This window comes from Somniosus microcephalus, chromosome 8, assembly GCF_052327205.1.
Source record: "Somniosus microcephalus isolate GS21.2 chromosome 8, FLI_Smic_1.0, whole genome shotgun sequence".
Classification (NCBI taxonomy): domain Eukaryota; kingdom Metazoa; phylum Chordata; class Chondrichthyes; order Squaliformes; family Somniosidae; genus Somniosus; species Somniosus microcephalus.
The window spans coordinates 44,626,480-44,647,508 of record NC_140994.1 but is presented as its reverse complement, the minus strand read 5'-3'; the positions used below and the strand labels follow the sequence as shown (position 1 = coordinate 44,647,508).

At 44.3% G+C, this 21,029-nt stretch overlaps 1 protein-coding gene across 3 annotated transcripts in view; it reads left to right on the top strand.

Annotated features, from left to right (window-relative positions):
* Positions 1–21,029, top strand: part of c8h10orf90 (chromosome 8 C10orf90 homolog) — a 223,571-nt gene that overhangs the window by 144,396 nt on the left and 58,146 nt on the right. For all 3 annotated transcript variants that reach the window (XM_085994674.1, XM_085994675.1, XM_085994673.1), the window contains one exon: positions 14,157–14,236. In XM_085994674.1, the coding sequence (XP_085850800.1) occupies positions 14,157–14,236 (80 nt within the window). The remainder of the gene's footprint in view (positions 1–14,156; positions 14,237–21,029) is intronic.

Sequence of the window (21,029 nt, the reverse complement as noted above, 5' to 3'; positions counted from 1 at the left end):
TGTAGAGAAATCTGGTATTAAATCCTAGATTGCATGCATACAATAAGGTTTTCAGATTGTTTGCATATTGTTAAATGTGGATTGTCCAATATATTTGAATAGATTGAAGAGGTTGATAAAATGTGTGCAAACCAAGTCTTATCGCATGAGGGGAATTGCTTATGTTTCAGTGTCCATAAATCTGATTAAAACATTGGTATTTCCTGCATATAATGCTGATGCTGAGTTTTGTTCCCTGTGTTTCTAGCTGTTACTTTTACTTCGTGTTTTTTGCCTTTTCTTGATATGTCTTCCATATTAATCCATTTGTTATGTGTCTGCTTTTTGATCCATCTATTTGTTCTGTCTCTTTTCTATCTATTCATCCTGTGTGTTTCTGTTCCTTTCCTTTAAGGATCATTAATAATATTGTGTGTGTAGTTAAGTGTGTTTGTGGACTAGATAGTCGTGAATTTCCTCATGGCATCTCTCACTCTGCCGCCATAACTTCAGCAGAAACCCTGTTTAAAATAATTTAAACTGAACGTGAAGTGGTTGATTTTTATTCTTGGGCTAGTCACAATCCTGGCCAATTGTAACATAATTGCACTGAATGTCAGCATCCAGTCCTCGAACACAAGGCACGCATTCATTCAACACCATCCAGGATAAAGTAGTCCGCTTGATCGGCGGCTCATTCACCACCTTAAATATCCACTCCCTCCACCTCTGGCGCACTGTGGCTGCAGTGTGTACTATCTACAAGATGCACTGCAGCAACTCGCCAAAGCTTCTTCGACAGCTCCACGAAAGCATGTGACCTCCAGCACCTAAAAGGACAAGGGCAGCATGGGAACACCATCACCTCAAAGTTCCCCTCCAATCACACACCATCCTGACATGGACCTATATTGCTATTCCTTCATCATCACTGGGTCAAAATCCTGGAACTCTCTCCCTAACAGCATTGTGAGAGTACCTTCACCACATGGACTGCAGGGGTTCAGGAAGAAGGCTCACCACCTTCTCAAGGGCAACTAGAGATGGGCAATAAATGCTTGCCTTGCTAGTGATGCCCGTATTACGAGAATGGATGAATCAAAAAATAAGTTCTTCTGATCTCTGCAAGTAAGCAAATTGGTTGTTGGAGAACTTTAATTTCCATGTATAAATAAATAAAATTGTTATGGCAAGTTATCTTTTAAAATGGCAATTTTGGGAATATGAACAAGTAATTTCAGTTTAGAACATTATTTTTCCAATATTTAATGGGAGTCATACCTTTATATAGCTATGTCCAAATAGGGATCAGTAATGTGATGTTCATCAGGCAGCAACCCCCTGCATGATAGGACACTAAAAGTGGAGGTTATCTCACTGTCCCCTGTGCATTGCACACTATAATGTGGCCTGAACCTGTAGCGCTCAGAGCCTGTGAACCTACTATGGGCTATGCGTGTTTATGGCCCTGAATTTTGTTCAAATTAGGGGATCGTCCCATAATGTGCTTGGCGGACCTGAATAGTGCTCCAGATACTCAGTGCCCATATGAGGTTGTTTCCAATATGGTGGGTCCTTAGCTTTACAGAAGTGAATTGCTGCTAGTACTTTGTTTGTTTGCAGCTATTTCTGTAGATTAGGCTGTCCACTTTTTAAATATATTTTTTATATTTGAAAGCTCTACCACAATTCCATTTAGTGAAGCACCCCCATCTACCTCTGCAACATCCTCAGCTTTTTTGAAATGTTTATGCTGTGACTAACAATCCTTAATGAAGTGCTGTCACCCAATGACACTGTCCTTGTCCTGTGCATAACAGCGCTGAATATTAATTTGCTGAGTTTACATTATAGAATAAGACCAGTTTCTTGTCTTCAAGTTGCAGATCTGAAGCACTGCATCCACAGTTTTCTTGTCCTCATGATCGTAAACAACGTGTCTACAGAAGATTTAATAATAAAGCAAACGATAGCCATACAATATATTTGAATCAAATTTTAACTAGCACTGTATATGGCAAAAGCCACGTGCATTACATAACACCTTATATAACACCGTATCACATCCTTGGAATACCCCAAAGCAATTCACAACCAATTAAATAGTTTTGAAGTGCAGGCACTGTTGTTATGTAGGAAAATGTTATGTAGAGGGCATTTAATGATATATATATATATGTCTATAAATTTTTTTTGAGAAAGGTAACATTGTAATGACCTAATAGAGGTCTTTAAAATTATGAAAGGTTTTGATAGAGTAGATACAGTGTTTCCACTGTGTGGAAGAGCAAAACTAGAGGCCATCAATATAAGATAGTCACCAAGAAATCAAATAGGGAATTCAGAAGAAACTTCTTTACCCAAAGAGTGGTGAGAATGTGGAACTCGTTACCACAGGGAGTGGTTGAAGCGAATAGTATAGATGCATTTAAAGGGAGGCTAGACAAGCATATGAGGGAGAAGGGAATAGAGGGTTATGCTGATAGAGTTAGTTGAGGAAAGACTGGAGGAGGCTCGAGTGGAGCATAAACACCAGCATGGACTGGTTGGGCCGAAGGGCCTGTTTCTGTGTCCTATATCCTATGTAATATATTAGTTACTTATATTGTTTTATTATAGAGTCATAGAGTCATAGAGTTTTACAGCACAGAAAGAGGCCCTTCGGCCCATCGTGTCTGCGCCGCCCATCCATCCCTGTCCAGTCTAATCCCATTTTCCAGCATTTGGTCCATAGCCTTGTATGCAATGGCATTTCAAGTGCTCATCCAAATGCTTCTTGAATGTTGTGAGGGTTCCTGCCTCTACCACCCTTTCAGGCATTGAGTTCCACATTCCAACCACCCTCTGGGTGAAAAAGTTCCTCCTCAAATCCCCTCTAAATCTCCTGCCCCTTACCCTGAATCTATGCCCCCTTGTTATTGACCCCCCTACTAAGGGGAAAAGTTCCTCTTTGTCTACCCTATCTATGCCCCTCATCATTTTGTACACCTCAATCAGGTCCCCCCTCAGCCTTCTTTGCTCCAAGGAAAACAACCCCAGCCTGCCCAGCCTCTCTTCATAGCTGAGGCGCTCCATCCCAGGTAACATCCTGGTGAATCTTCTCTGCACCCTCTCCAAAGCAATCACATCCTTCCTATAGTGAGGCGACCAGAACTGCACACAGTACTCCAGCTGTGGCCTCACCAGCGTTTTGTACAGCTCCATCATAACCTCCCTGCTCTTATATTCTATGCCTCGGCTAATGAAGGCAAGTATCCCATATGCCTTTTTAACCACCTTATCTACCTGTTCCGCTGCCTTCAGGGATCTATGTACATGTACACCAAGGTCCCTCTGACCCTCTGTACTTCCTAGGGTCCGACCACTCATTGTGTATTCCCTTGCCTTATTTGTCCGTCCAAAATGCATCACCTCGCACTTTTCAGGGTTAAATTCCATTTGCCACTTTTCCGCCCATCTGACCAACCCGTTTATATCGTCCTGTAGCCTGAGGCTTTCCTCCTCACAATTTACCACCCCACCAATTTTCGTGTCATCTGCGAACTTACTGATCATACCTTTTACATTCTCATCCAAATCATTTATGTAGATCACAAACAACAAGGGACCCAGCACCGATCCCTGAGGTACCCCACTGGACACAGGCTTCCAGTCACAAAAGCAACCTTCGACCATCACCCTCTGCCTCCTGCCACTCAGCCAGTTTATGATCCAACGCGCCAAGGCACCCTGGATCCCATGGGCTCTTACCTTCTTGACCAGTCTCCTATGCGGGACTTTGTCAAAAGCTTTACTGAAGTCCATGTACACCACATCCACAGCATTTCCCTCATCCACCCCCCTAGTCACCCCCTCGAAAAATTCAATCAGATTTGTCAGACATGATTTACCCTTGACAAAGCCATGCTGACTATCCCCGATTAATCCTTGCCTCTCCAAGTGGAGACTAATTTTGTCCCTCAGAATTTTTTCCAATAATTTCCCTACCACAGATGTTAGGCTCACTGGCCTGTAATTCCCTGGTTTATCCCTGCTACCCTTCTTGAATAATGGTACTACGTTAGCTGTTCTCCAGTCCTCTGGTACATCCCCTGTGGCCAGAGAGGTTCTGAAAATTTGTGTCAGAGCCCCTGCAATCTCCTCCTTTGCCTCCCACAGCAGCCTGGGATACATCTCGTCTGGGCCTGGGGATTTATCCACTTTTTGGCCTGCTAAAACCGCTAGCACCTCCTCCCTCTCGATGCTAATATGTTCAAGTATGTCACAGCCCCCTTGCCCGATTTCTATGTCTGCATCGTCTTTCTCCATAGTGAACACAGATGCAAAAAATTCATTTAAAACCCCGCCTACATCATCTGGCTCTACACACAGATTGCCACTTTGGTCCCTAATGGGCCCTACCCTTTCCCTGGTTATCCTCTTGCCCTTAATATACTTATAAAACATCTTAGGATTTTCCTTTATTTTGCTCGCCAGTGTTATTTCATGGCCCCTCCTCGCCCTCCTAATTTCTTTTTTAAGTATGCCCCTGCATTTTTTATACTCCTCTAGGGCTTCTTCCGTCTTTAGTCTTTTGTAACTGCCAAAAGCCCCCCTTTTATTTCTAATGCATTTTTGTATATCCCTTGTCATCCAAGGTTCCCTTTGCTTGTTGGTCCCACCCTTGACCTTTACAGGAACATGTTGGCGTTGTACTCTCTCTATTTCCCTTCTGAAAGTCTCCCACTGTTTTGATGCGGATTTTCCTATAAGTAGCTGCTCCCAGTCCAATTTGGCCAGATCCTGCCTTATCATATTAAAATCGGCCTTCCCCCAATTTAGAACCCTTATTTCCGGGCCGTCCTTGTCTTTTTCCATGACTACCTTAAATCTCACCGAATTGTGGTCACTGTCGCCAAAATGCTCTCCTACTGACACTTCCACCACTTGCCCGGCTACATTCCCCAGAATTAGGTCCAGTACCGCCCCCTCTCTTGTAGGACTTTCTACATGTTGGCTCAAAAAGCTCTCCTGGATGCACTTTAAGAATTCTGCACCCTCTAAGCCTTTCACACTCTGACTATCCCAATTTATATTGGGGAAGTTGAAATCCCCCACTATTATTACCCTATTATTTTCGCACTTTTCTGAGATTTGCCTACATATCTGTTCCTCTATCTCCCCCTGACTGTTTGGGGGCCTATAGTACACTCCCAGCAAAGTGCTTGCCCCCTTTTTGTTTTTAAGTTCTACCCATATGGCCTCATTAGAGGAACCCGCTAATATATCATCCCTCCTTACAGCAGTAATTGACTCCTTAATTAATATTGCAACACCCCCTCCCCTTTTACACCCCCCTCTGTCTCGCCTGAAGATTCTATACCCCAGAATATTGAGCTGCCAGTCCTGACCCTCCCTCAACCATGTCTCCGTGATAGCAACAATATCGTACTCCCATGTGTTCAACAACAACTTCAGTTCATCCACCTTATTTGCAAGACTCCTTGCATTAAAATAAATGCCTTCCAGCCCTGCCATATTCTCTTTTGCCTTCACATATTTGCTTTGCCTTCCCAGCTGACTTGTTTTTCCCTCTGTATTTGGCTGTAAATCACCCCCTACTATAGCTCCACTCTGTACCCCATCCCCCTGCCAAGTTAGTTTAAACCCCCCCCAGCAGTGCTAGCAAACCTCCCCGCAAGGATATTGGTTCCCCTCTGGTTCAGGTGTAAACCGTCCGACTTGTACAAGTCCCACCTTTCCCAGAAGCAGACCCAGTGATCCAGGAAACTAAAGCCCTCCCCCCTGCACCATCCCTTTAGCCACGCATTCATCTGTTCTATCCTCCTATTCCTATACTTACTAGCACGTGGCACCGGGAGTAATCCAGAGATTACAACCCTTGAGGTCCTGCTCTTTAATCCTTCACCTAGCTCCCTAAATTCTTGCTGCAGGACCTCATCCCTCTTTTTACCTATGTCGTTGGTACCAATGTGGACCACGACCACTGGCTGTTCACCCTCCCCCTCCAGAATGCCCTGCAGCCGCTCAGTGACATCCTTGACCCTGGCACCAGGGAGGCAACAAACCATCCTGGATTCACGTCTACGGCCACAGAAACGCCTATCTGTTCCCCTTACTATAGAATCCCCTACCACTATTGCTCTCCCACTCTTTTTCCCCCCTTCCTGGGCAGCAGGAGCACCGCCAGTGCCAGGAAGTTGGCTGCTGCTGCCTTCCCCTGGTGAGTCATCCCCCTCAACAGTATCCAAAGCGGTATACTTGTTTGAAAGGGGGATGTCCGCAGGGGTTCCCTGCACTACCTGCCTGCCTTTGTTGCTCCGCCTGATGGTCACCCCCTGTGCTGCCCTACCCTGAGGCGTGAACAACTCGCTAAACGTGCTATCCACGAGCCTCTCAGCATCGCGTATGCTCCAAAATTCATCCACCCGCAGCTCGAGCGCCACAATGCGGTCTACAAGTAGCTGCAGCTGGATGCATTTCCCGCACACATGGTCGCCAAGGACACTGGCAGCGTCCCTGATTTCCCACATAGAGCAGGAGGAGCAGAACACGGGTCTGAGCTCTCCTGCCATGACTTACTCCTTTAATTAATCTAAAAATTTATTCAATACCCCAGTTACAGGTATACTCTAGGGCGCTTTATTTACCAACTGTCCTCACCACAACAGAGCCCCTAGAAATTTAACACCACAGAATTCAAGCTTGTAATGAAAAGAGAGAAATACTCACCAACCAATCACTTACCTGCTCCCTGGTGACGTCACACCCCGATTACTTTTTACCTCCCTGCAACTACCGAGCTCACAGACTGGAGTTTGGTAGGCCTCTCCTGGCCTCGCTGCCGCTTTTATTGCGTTAATGTCTATAGAACAAATATATCATGTACCTTTTCTCTACAGCTGCAGTGCTTTCTCCTTCAGTACTCAAAGGTAATTAATTCAGGCTGCATAGGCCCATTATCTTGGACCTTCATCAGTTGTAGTACATTTGTAGTACAGCAGATGGAGGACTGAGATAGAAGACCAAAACATCCTGAATCAATCATGCTTCCACCACAGTAAAGACAAAGAGATTAAAATTCTCGAGCTTCTTTAATATACAAAGAGCTCACTATTTCAATTTTCAATTTCATATTGGAATGCAAATGAATGATGCTTTAGATAAATTTGTACAGGCTAAATATTTTGGCTATGCTGCACTACTGATTTTTTTCAGAAGTTGGAAAGACCCAATTAGAGCTCTTTTGCTGAGTTACATGGATTTAGTAATGCACTGCAATTGATGTATTATATTTGTTCTATAGACATTAACGCAATACAACAATTAATGTGTTCATTTAAAAATATGATGTCCAGTGTTACGAAGTATGTCTGTTCTTTGCTTGGTTTTTGTGTTTGAGTGCATGTTTGGATGTCACTTTGCAATGGGACACAAGGTTCCTTCTATGCCTCCTTACTGAAGGGTTGACTCGTTAAGCAATCTAAGACATTATTGAGACGGCAGCATGGTCTGCAGACTCTAGTAGAAGGGTACCTCCTATTTGGTCCACCTCTCCTGTGGTGTAGCCTTAGTCTGCTTGCCTCTGTCATTTCCACTTCCTGCTGCTCCTGTTCTGCCTCCATTGTAAGGAAATATATGGGAGTGCCCTTGTGAACCCCATGATAAAGCATCTATGTGGCTAATTTTGACTTTGGTCGATAGCGTTAAACGCACAATATTGGCTTGACCACCTGTTAAACACCCCTCCCCTTAAACATCTCTCTTCCATTGAAACAAAATCAGCAGACGTGTCTAATGGATGGCCGAGCCAATATCACGCGTTTTGCACTATCATCTGAAGTCAACGACAGAAGGGTCGAGAGAAAAATATTTCCTTGCCTGAAACTGCTGGGAGGCAGTGTGCAGAATTATTTCTTAGCTGACAGCTGAGAACAGATTTTTGTAATCACCTCAGTCAAAACTGATGCATCAGACAAAGTCTGTGAACATTCAAAGAATCCAAGCATTTCCTCGCTTGATGCTCACGCACGTACCTTACCCCCCTTTTCTCTATAAGCTTACATTAAGGCAAACAAAACTATCCTTTTGTCACATGAATGAGTAGATCTAGATTTCTAAGTTAACATGGAAAATGCGTGACATTTCTGAAAGTTGTCAGTTTAAGGATGTTCCCCTCATAATCTATCTTTTGTTATTTGATTTTTTTCCCACCACCTACTTAATGCCATACTGTATTATCCTTCTCTCCTTTTTTGAGGGTAATCAAAATTACCATTCACCTGAAACAATGGAGGTGAAACACCACTTTTAATGAAAAATGAGAGAATGCCTGTTTTTCTCCATAATTAACAATCCATTAATGAAATTACATTCTCAGAAATCAGATTTCAAAATCATTTGTCTTTGGGATTTCATTAGTTAGGCACTGATTATGGAGAAAGCCGCATTCTCTGGTTTTTCATTAAAAGAGGAGATTTACCCTCAAGCAAGCTGGCAGGCTAATCCTGTTTCAATTTTGTTCTTGAGCTTTATACGAAGAGGTTCGTGAAAAAGTTGACAGTAAACTCCTCTGCTTCTTTCCCCTCCCGTCTCAGGAAACTTGACTGTGATTAGTAGCTCACCATATGGTGAATCATATGGAAAAATGCAGATAATGCACCGATACCTCGACACGCTGCATCGGTACATTGACACGCTACACTGGTACATTGACATGCTGTACTGGTACATTGACATGCTGCACTGGTACATTGACACGCTACACTGGTACACTGACATGCTGCACCAGTACATTGACACGCAGCACTGGTACATTGACACGCTACACTGGTACATTGACACGCTACACTGGTACATTGACACGCTACACTGGTACACTGACACGCTGCACCAGTACATTGACACGCTGCACTGGTACATTGACATGCTACACTGGTACATTGACATGCTACACTGGTACATTGACATGCTATACCGGTACACTGACACGCTGCACCAGTACATTGTCACATTACACTGGTACATTGACACGCTACACTGGTACACTGACAAGCTACACTGGTACATTGACACGCTACACTGGTACATTGACCCGCTGCACTGGTACATTGACCCGCTGCACCAGTACACTGACACGCTGCACCAGTACATTGACACGCTACACTGGTACACTGACATGCTACACTGGTACATTGACACGCTGCACCGGTACATTGACATGCTGCACCAGTACGCTGACACACTCCATCGGTACATTGACATGCTACACTGGTACATTGACACGCTACACTGGTACATTGACACGCTGCACTGGTACATTGACCCGCTGCACCAGTACACTGACACGCTGCACCGGTACATTGACACGCTACACTGGTACATTGACATGCTGCACCAGTACACTGACACGCTGCACCAGTACACTGACACGCTACACTGGTACACTGACACGCTACACTGGTACATTGACCCGCTGCACTGGTACATTGACCCGCTGCACCAGTACACTGACCCGCTGCACCAGTACACTGACACGCTGCACCAGTACATTGACACGCTACACTGGTACACTGACATGCTACACTGGTACATTGACATGCTGCACCAGTACACTGACACGCTCCATCGGTACATTGACATGCTACACTCGTACATTGACACGCTACACCAGTACATTGACACGCTGCACTGGTACATTGACACGCTACACTGGTACACTGACATGCTGCACCAGTACATTGACACGCTGCACTCGTACATTGACACGCTGCACCAGTGCATTGACATGCTACACCGGTACATTGACATGCTGCACCGGTACATTGACATGCTGCACCAGTACATTGACATGCTACACCGGTACACTGACATGCTACACTGGTACATTGACACGCTGCACCAGTACATTGACACGCTACACTGGTACACTGACATGCTACACTGGTACATTGACACGCTACACTGGTACATTGACATGCTGCACCAGTACACTGACACGCTCCATCGGTACATTGACATGTTACACTCGTACATTGACATGCTAGACTGGTACACTGACATGCTACACCGGTACATTGACATGCTGCACCAGTACATTGACACGCTGCACTCGTACATTGACACGCTGCACCAGTACATTGACACGCTACATTGGTACATTGACACGCTGCACCAGTACATTGACACGCTACACCGGTACATTGACACGCTGCACCAGTACATTGACATGCTACACTGGTACATTGACATGCTACACTGGTACATTGACATGCTGCACTGGTACATTGGCACGCTGCACCAGTACATTGACACGCTACACCAGTACATTGACACGCTACACTGGTACATTGACACGCTGCACCAGTACATTGACACGCTGCACCAGTACATTGACACGCTGCACCAGTACATTGACACGCTGCACCAGTACATTGACACGCTGCACCAGTACATTGACACGCTACACCGGTACATTGACACGCTACACCGGTACATTGACACGCTGCACCAGTACATTGACACGCTACACCGGTACATTGACACGCTGCACCAGTACATTGACACGCTACACTGGTACATTGACACGCTGCACCAGTACATTGACACGCTACTCTGGTACATTGACATGCAGCACCGGTACATTGACACGCTACACTGGTACATTGACACGCTACTCTGGTACATTGACATGCAGCACCGGTACATTGACACGCTACACTGGTACATTGACACGCTACACTGGTACATTGACACACTGCACCGGTACATTGACACACTGCACCAGTACATTGACACGCTACACTGGTACATTGACAGGCTGCACTGGTACATTGACATGCTGCACCAGTACATTGACACGCTACACTGGTACATTGACACGCTGCACCAGTACATTGACACGCTGCACCAGTACATTGACACGCTACACTGGTACATTGACATGCTACACTGGTACATTGACACGCTGCACCAGTACATTGACACGCTACACTGGTACATTGACATGCTACACTGGTACATTGACACGCTACACCAGTACATTGACATGCTACACCGGTACATTGACACGCTACACCGGTACATTGACATGCTGTACCAATACATTGACACGCTACACTGGTACATTGACACGCTACACCGGTACATTGACACGCTACACTGGTACATTGACACGCTACACTGGTACATTGACACGCTACACTGGTGCATTGACATGCTACACTGGTACTTTGACATGCTACACTGGTACTTTGACATGCTACACTGGTACATTGACATGTTACACTGGTACATTGACATGGTACACTGACACGCTACACTGGTACATTGACATGCTGCATCAGTACATTGACATGCTGCATCAGTACATTGACACGCTACACCAGTACATTGACACACTACACTGGTTCATTGACACGCTACACAGGTACACTGACACACTACACCAGTACATTGACACGCTACACCAGTACATTGACACGTTACACTGGTACATTGACACGCTACACTGGTACATTGACACGCCACACTGGTACATTGACACGCTGCTCCAGTGCATTGACACACTACACTGGTACATTGACATGCTACACTGGCACATTGACACGCTACACCGGTACATTGACACGCTGCACCAGTACATTGACACGCTACACCGGTACATTGACACGCTGCACCAGTACATTGACACGCTACACTGGTACATTGACACGCTGCACCAGTACATTGACACGCTACTCTGGTACATTGACATGCAGCACCGGTACATTGACACGCTACACTGGTACATTGACACGCTACTCTGGTACATTGACATGCAGCACCGGTACATTGACACGCTACACTGGTACATTGACACGCTACACTGGTACATTGACACACTGCACCGGTACATTGACACACTGCACCAGTACATTGACACGCTACACTGGTACATTGACAGGCTGCACTGGTACATTGACATGCTGCACCAGTACATTGACACGCTACACTGGTACATTGACACGCTGCACCAGTACATTGACACGCTGCACCAGTACATTGACACGCTACACTGGTACATTGACATGCTACACTGGTACATTGACACGCTGCACCAGTACATTGACACGCTACACTGGTACATTGACATGCTACACTGGTACATTGACACGCTACACCAGTACATTGACATGCTACACCGGTACATTGACACGCTACACCGGTACATTGACATGCTGTACCAATACATTGACACGCTACACTGGTACATTGACACGCTACACCGGTACATTGACACGCTACACTGGTACATTGACACGCTACACTGGTACATTGACACGCTACACTGGTGCATTGACATGCTACACTGGTACATTGACACGCTACACTGGTACATTGACACGCTACACTGGTACTTTGACATGCTACACTGGTACTTTGACATGCTACACTGGTACATTGACATGTTACACTGGTACATTGACATGGTACACTGACACGCTACACTGGTACATTGACATGCTGCATCAGTACATTGACATGCTGCATCAGTACATTGACACGCTACACCAGTACATTGACACACTACACTGGTTCATTGACACGCTACACAGGTACACTGACACACTACACCAGTACATTGACACGCTACACCAGTACATTGACACGTTACACTGGTACATTGACACGCTACACTGGTACATTGACACGCCACACTGGTACATTGACACGCTGCTCCAGTGCATTGACACACTACACTGGTACATTGACATGCTACACTGGCACATTGATACGTTACACTGGTACATTGACATGCTACACTGGTACATTGATATGCTACACTGGTACATTGACATGCTACACTGGTACATTGATACGCTACACTAGTACATTGACATGCTACACTGGTACATTGACATGCTACACTGGTACATTGACACACTGCTCCAGTGCATTGACACACTACACTGGTACATTGAGATGCTACACTGGTACATTGATACGCTACGTTGGTACATTGACATGCTACACTGGTAAAATGATACGCTACACTGGTACATTGATATGCTACACTGGTACATTGATACGCTACACTGGTACATTGACATGCTACACTGGTACATTGATACGCTACACTGGTACATTGACATGCTACACTGGTACATTGATACACTACACTGGTACATTGACATGCTACACTGGTACATTGATACGCTACGTTGGTACATTGACATGCTACACTGGTAAAATGATACGCTACACTGGTACATTGACATGCTACACTGGTACATTGATACGCTACACTGGTACATTGACATGCTACACTGGTACATTGATACGCTACACTGGTACATTGACATGCTACACTGGTACATTGACATGCTACACTGGTACATTGACACACTGCTCCAGTGCATTGACACACTACACTGGTACATTGACATGCTACACTGGTACATTGATATGCTACGTTGGTACATTGACATGCTACACTGGTAAAATGATACGCTACACTGGTACATTGATATGCTACACTGGTACATTGACATGCTACACTGGTACATTGACACGCTACGCCGGTACCTCGACACGCTGCACTTGTACCTCGACATGCTGCACCACCAGGATACCAGGACATTGCATCACAGTATATTGGGTTGCCACTTTTATTTTTTGTTTATTTCATACCACTAAATAAGAGGGACTCCGGCTACTGTGCTAACATCTGTCAAACTGTCTGTCCATCCATCAATACTAACTCAACATTGGGTTACTTATGAAAACAGATTTATGGGCTTTTTGATCTTTATTAACATTGCATTATCATGGAATCAAAAGCATTTCAGTGGTTTTAGAGTTCACTAAATATGAAGCAATTTCCCCCCATCAATCAATGGTCTATGTTCAAAAATAGATGTCTGCTGGGAACATGTTAGTTCAGTAAGTCAAAACAGTTTAGAAGACAATAGAAAAGTCAAGTATGAGAAAATGCACTTGACTCAAGACTCAACCACTTTTCTTAATCTTTATTGTTTTATGCAGTAACAGAGCATATTGTGTTGTGCTGTTTATGCTATTCACGTGTTCAAGTTTTAAAGTTGAAAATGATCATTTATATTTTGGAACAGGGAATTAAGTTGTTAATCTTACACTAAATAAAGCTTCAAATACTTTGTACATTTTCTGTCTTTCAGGTTTATCTGAAGAAGCTGGGAATAGTGCAAAAAGTTATTTTTCTACGCCACATTCTCATTTCAGAGCACCAAAATCTGAGGTAAAAGATGGATAAGAAATTATTACCTTATTAAAATACAGTTGGTAACATTGCAATATAATTTGCAATAATTTGTTAACTTGTGACCTTGAGACTAATTTGATCACAGCGTCTTATGATATGTAATTACAAGGGGGCTGATTTTTGTCTTGCTACCGCACGTTTTTAGGCATAAACAGGGCAGTAGCGGGACAACATTTTTTTTTAAATTGCCAACGTACCTCTGATGACCTGCCTGTTCCAGTTTTCAAGCAGACCTTGATTGAGGTGGCCGAAAACAGCCAGCAGCCTCATTAATGTATTAAAAGAAGGGTCAGAGGACGCGGTTAACCCAATTCAATTTTGCTGTCGTTCAGTGCTGCCACCAATGCTTCCTCAACTCCACCCACAGGTCGGGAACCTGTTACTCCATCGGAATTGGTCATTATATTTAATAGTCAAGCTGCTACATTCTATCTCAAATACTGGAATCAGTATACAGAAGCCCCAATAACCATAGTTATTACCTGTGCTCCTTAACATTAGTGAAAATGCCCTAAGAGCTTTGACTAGAGCTTTTATCTGTAGTAAGGAGTGTGTGATGGAAGCATAAATGATGATATCTGTTGTTTTTTACTATGTGCTGTGCCAGCTATATTAAGGAACACTAATAGGACGTGTCACTATTAAGAGATGACATTTTAATGAAGGGATGAAAGATAAATAAATATGAGTGATGGATTGGATGGATAGATGGATAGAGTGAGTCACAGTATGTCAGGAAAAATAAAAAATAAATTGGACTCAAATAAGGGATGAAATAAAGATAGAAGAAATATGAGAAAGGAATAAAGTTATTGTATGAGATGTGTTTGCTTAGGTAAAATTGCCATATAGGTATATTTTGTTGAAATACTGTTTACCCTAAAAAGTGATGACAAATAGAGATACAGGAGCTGATATTCCGTGTGGGAGTGCAGCAGAAAGCCAAAAAATAGACCAGGACCTGGATATGCCAGTTCCTGTGGGAGTTCCTGAGAAACCTTGTAATCTACCTGCCCAGTGGGAACATCCCAGTCCTCACCCCAAGGATATTCGGCACCATTATTTTTCTCAGGTAATTTGAAACAGACAGATTGCTTTGCATTTTTGAAAAGCAGACATTGGGATATTTGAAGTGCCATTTCAGCTATTAAGTACTATCAGAACTGATGAAGGGACCAAGTGTAATGAATCCAATTTTGCTGATAATACAAAGCTAGGTGGGACAGTAAGCTGTGAGGAGAACACAAAGGGCAGGATTTTCATTGGGCCGTGGAGGCGGGATTGGAGGCGTGTGGGGGGTTAAAATCTCGAAATCGGGGGGCACGAACCCATCCCGCCCCCAACCTGCCTCCAATGCCAGTTTCAAAGGAGGCGGATACCCGACCTGTGCTGGGAGCCACCTCCCCGAGGCGGGAAGGGGATTAGTGCCAATTAACTGCCTGTTAACAGGTAGTTAACAGGCAGTTTTTAGCCTATTCCCTATTTTTATTCCTGAAGTGTGGGATTCCCGACGGCTCCAAACCACGGCAAGTTAGCGAGGCGGACCGTCGGACTGAAGGGCTTGGAGGGTTCGAGAATTCCGGTGTTCAGGTGAGTGATGGGTGCATGAGTGTAGAGGTAAGTGTGTTTGGTGTGTGTAAAGTGTTTAAAGAAGTTTTACTTACCTTTACAGCCTTCTTTCCTTCAGGTCTCGGGAGTCCCTCATCTCACCGGCGCAGAAAGCAGAATGGCCGCAAGCTGTCAAAATCTGCAGCATTCAGCTTTCTGTTCTGGAGAGATCTCTAAATCAGCCTGAGAGGAAGGAAAGAGCTGTCAAACATTGATATTTCATCTGTCAAAAGCTCTTGACAGATGAAATGTCAATCTGTGATGTTACCTGTTGCCGGGTGGCCCTTAATTGGCCTGCTGAGCCCACTGGGCAGGCTCAACAAGGTCAATCAAGTGAAAATCGCTTGATGGTGGCGGGACTACAACCCCGAAAGTTGTAGTCCCGCCTCCTACACGCCTCCAGTATCAAAATCCAGCCCAAAGAGTCTGCAAAGGGATATAGATAGACTAAGTGAGTGGGTAGTAAGGTGGCAGATGGAGTATAATGTAGGGAAATGTGAGGTTATTCACTTTGGTAGGAAGAATAGAAAAACAGAATATTTTTTGAATAGTGAGAAACTTTCAAATGTTGGTGTTCAGAGAGATTTAGGTGTCCTTGTGCAAGAAACACAGAAAGCTAGCATACAGGTACAGCAAGCAATAAGGAAGGCAAATGGCATGTTGGCCTTTATTGCAAGGGGGTGGGAGTATAAGAGCAAGGAAGTCTTGCTACAATTGTACAGGGCCTTGGTGAGACCACACCTGGAGTACTGTGTACAGTTTTGGTCTCCTTATCTAAGGAAGGATATACTTGCCTTGGAGGTGGTGCAACGGAGGTTCACTAGATTGATTCCTGGGATGAGAGGGCTGTCCTACGATGAGAGATTGTGTAGAATGGGCCTATACTCTCTGGAGTTTAGAAGAATGAGAGGTGATCTCACTGAAACATACAAGATTCTGAAGGGGATTGACAGGGTAGATGCTGAGAGGTTGTATCCCCTGGCTGGAGTGTCTAGAACTAGGAGGCACAGTCTCAAGATAAGGGGTAGGCCATTTAAGGCCGAGATAAGGAGGAATTTCTTCACTCAGAGGGTTGTGAATCTTTGGAATTCTCTGCCCCAGAGGGCTGTGAATGCTGAGTTCTTGGCCGCGATTTTGTCGGCGGTCAGAGAGGCGGTTCAGAGGTTAAAGTGCAATTGATTGATGGCGGGTCCCGAATCTGCCGACAACCCGCCTCCAAACAGCTTTCCCAAGTGTCGGGTCCCCGATTTGTGAATAGACCCGACACCTAGTGGCAGAAAAGGATTAAAGGCAATTACCTGCCTATTAACAGGTACTTGTCAGCAGTTTCAGCCTGTTTTTGGATTTTCCCGCTTCTGGGTCGGGTTTCCCGACGTACGGACACCATGCCAGGTAAGTATGGCGTGTTGTGAGTCTGGTGTAATGTTTGTGGAAAGATGACAGCTGCAGAAATGGTGTGAAGGATACAATGTTGCACATGGTGAGTTTCAGAGCAAAGAAAATGTTGGTTACTGCATTTTTAAAACATTTACAGATTTCATTAGCTTACAAGTTTTTAAATCCAACTATATGTCTAGTGCCACCTCATTGGGAGAACCTCTCTCACCAGTGACAGATCGCTTCTGCCGTGTAACCTGCAGCTGCCATCTATTCCAGCATATGGAGGGAGTCATTGGAGAGCCTGGGTGCAAGAGTTCACCTTTGTGCAGTGATTGCCAGTGTTTTCAGCGCCTCAATGCTGTCAAACACTGAGAAACCAAACTGTCAAAATAAAATTATGCATGGTCCCTTTAAGGAAACAGGCAGATGACATGTCATTAAATGATGTCATCAGACCCGCTTCCTGTTAATTGGCCGGTAAGCCCGTAGGGCGGGCTTAACAAGGTCAATCAAGGGAAAATCACATCTGTGGAGCGGAGGCAGCTGGGGTTGGGACTGGAAGCCGGAAACCAGTTGTCCCGCACCCATCTCGACACTGCTGACAAAATCGCGGCCTTTGAGTATATGCAAGGCTGAGATAAATAGATTTTTGGACACTGAGGGAATCAAGGGATATGGGGATCAGGCAGGAAAGTGGAATTGAGGTCGATGATCAGCCATGATCTTATTGAATGGCAGAGTAGGCTCGAAGGGCCATACGGCCTACTCCAGCTCCTATTTCTTATGTTCTTTCTTATGTTCTACTTATAAGCCAGCAAGGTAACTCTGTAGGGATCAGTACCACATCCAAATTGGGAATCTGACATGATTCAAATAGAGGAAAATGTCAAAATTCTAGTCCAATTCAAATCCACTTGTTTATTTAAGAAAGTGTCAGTGCAGATGCACAGTGGGCCAATTTGTGCTCCTTCTCAGTTATGCTTCTGTGTTTTGTGGGTTGGAAGTGAATTACTATCTGCAGGAATTGCCAGCACACTTGTCTCCGGTGACCTAGTAAAATTGTCTGTTTGAGTTCTCTGGCATTCTAATGAAGTGAGGAAAGGATATGCAGTAATTTCTTGGTGGTCCCTGCTTGCAGTTTCCCCTGCTTGCATGTACAGTGTTTTATTTGTCAGTTTTAATAAGGATTTGGCACATTCTAATTTTAGGGCCCAATTTAATCTGCATGCTCATCCCTGTATATCTGTAATGTAGTGCACCTGCTCTTTTTGGAAAAGACTCCAGATTGGACCAGCTTTCTACTTTATCATTTCTCTATTCTGATCTCCGATCAATCTACTAAAAAGCTGCTCTAGAACCCAAGGGAACTGATTACTTGATAAGAATGGATACCAGAGTAGCTTTGAAATCTGATTCAAATTGGTCTCATTACAATTTCCCAATTGGATCAGCTCAGACTTGAGATGACAAATCAGCACCTTATTGTGCACTATGACCTGAAAATAAAGTTGAACATCAAGGCTCAATTCAACTCCAGCCTAGTGACTGATTCTGAATTTCTGCACTAAGTAAGTAATTCCAGCAATACTGCAGCATTGGGCTATACATTCATCTTACCTGCAGAGATAGCTCTCTGGAGTTTGGTTCTAAACAAATCCTGTTGACTTTCCACGCTCAGAGTGACCAGATCAATGTCGATTGACATAGTGTGTTCGATTTTCTTTTTAGTTGAATATTACAAGTGCAATTTGTGTCATTGCATTACAGTTTATCATTTTTTTTTGGATGCTCGTTTCACATGTGCCTTGATTTGTAATTGACTAAGATGTGGCTTGAATACTGATAAAAATGCATTATGTACATCAGGGACTGATTAATTTGGAGTGGTACTATTTATTGTTTCTGTACAAGTTCCTCTCTCCTCTAACCTGATGTTAACATTAATCACTGGTATTAATTAAAAAAAAGGTTCATTTTGCATTAATATGGGGGTGGTGCCCAAAAAGCAACTAAGTAAACAACCACAACAGATTTCTGAAGATAAATATGAGGCCACTCCTGCCACGAGCAGAAGACAAGGCAACTTAAATATATTAATTTTAATTTGATTTTTAAACCTTAATGAGCTCATATAACTGAATTTCAGGATTATTTATTTGGATGCTTTAGTCATTGTTAAATTACAGCACAGGCTTGAACAATATTTGAAGTCAGAGCAAAATGCAGGAGTAGGTTCAGGTAAGTTTTACTTTATATTAGTGGCCGTGTAACCGGGGTTCCTGGATCTGTGACCGTGTAACCGGGGTTGCTGCACCTGTTGCCGTGCAACAGGGACTTCTGGATCTATGGCCGTGTAACCGGGACTCCTGCACAAGTGCCGTGTAACCAGGGCTCCTGCATCTATGGCCATATACGGGGCTCTCGTACCTTGGTAAGTATACCTCGCTGTAATCCGGACTTTTTGATCAACCGGCACCACGCCGGTCCCGTTGGTGCCGGATATAAAAGAGTTTCCTGTATATTGATTAGTACTGGATAAGGTGATGCAGCGCTCATCTATTTCCTTTTATCTGGAGCCCTTGTCCTACCTGAGTTTCATTCTTAGTTGTTTGAAGTTGGGTTGTGGACTGATTCAAAGTTAGTAAGTTTTTCTCCCTGATAGCATTAGGGTTGGTTATAGGACACCTGTATACCCTCATGCAAGGTTCAGGAAGATTGAAAGAGAAGAATTAGAACATTTAGAATCAGCAGAATGAATAGGTTGGATCTGAGCTAACGCATTGGCAAGAGATTTTTCTCTCTATTGCGCCTAGCTAACACTATTTCCCAGGAACAGCGAAAAGGAAAAAGTGGCAGAAACCTGTTGTGTCAGATCTCCACACCCGCAACACCAGGGTTCTCTCCATCTGGGCCTGTACCTCCAGTAAGTGCAGGTACAGTGTAAACACATAACTGAGGTAGAATAGCCAATTCCCAGCTCTCCCACCTCACTTTCTTTTCAGTGCACCCATGAGCTGTTCAAACAGAGCAACATGTCAAAAAGCTGAGGGTGGGGCTTGTGAGGTCCTGGGGCCACCCTGAAGATCCATGGAAGCAGAAGATCAGTGAAGGTCAGTAAGCTATTCCACCAACCCTACCTCCCCCTCTCACTCCCAGCACAATCTTTGGGCCTTGGGGGTCTTCTGGCTGGTGCTCTCTCAGCAGCCAGGTGGCCCTAATGCCAGAGGCCACAAGCACTGCTGTAGGCCTTTCAGGTCTGTAGCTGCACTCCTGTTTCTGTGCCCATGTTCCTAGCACAAGGCCTTGCCAGGAGCAGTACTGCACCACGGGGGTGCCCAGACCTTGCAAATGTCACATTTATTTTAAGTGCATGATGGAGTTTTGATGGTTTAATCTAAAATGCAAACTTCTACTACATAAGTAATCAACTAACAAATAAAAAAACTGTCACTAGCCTCAAATCTTTATCTAGAGCCAACAATTCCAGCACATCACTTTCCACACACTCTTGAGACAAACAATTGAATGGTTTCCCTGTCAGCGCACTGCACCCACCTCTACTCAGTTTGACACCATGCATTATGGTAGGCAATTCTTTTGTGATCAACACTGAATTACTTTTTAAATTACTTTTGGATCTGAGAGGCTGCATATTATAATCATTTTTAGCCTTTTATTCTTTATATGGAGATTTGGGAGGGGCTGAATCATTGCCAAAGATGCAGTTCACAAATAAATGTACCTCAATATTGGGCTGTCTGTGCTGCCTCATGTCTACTGT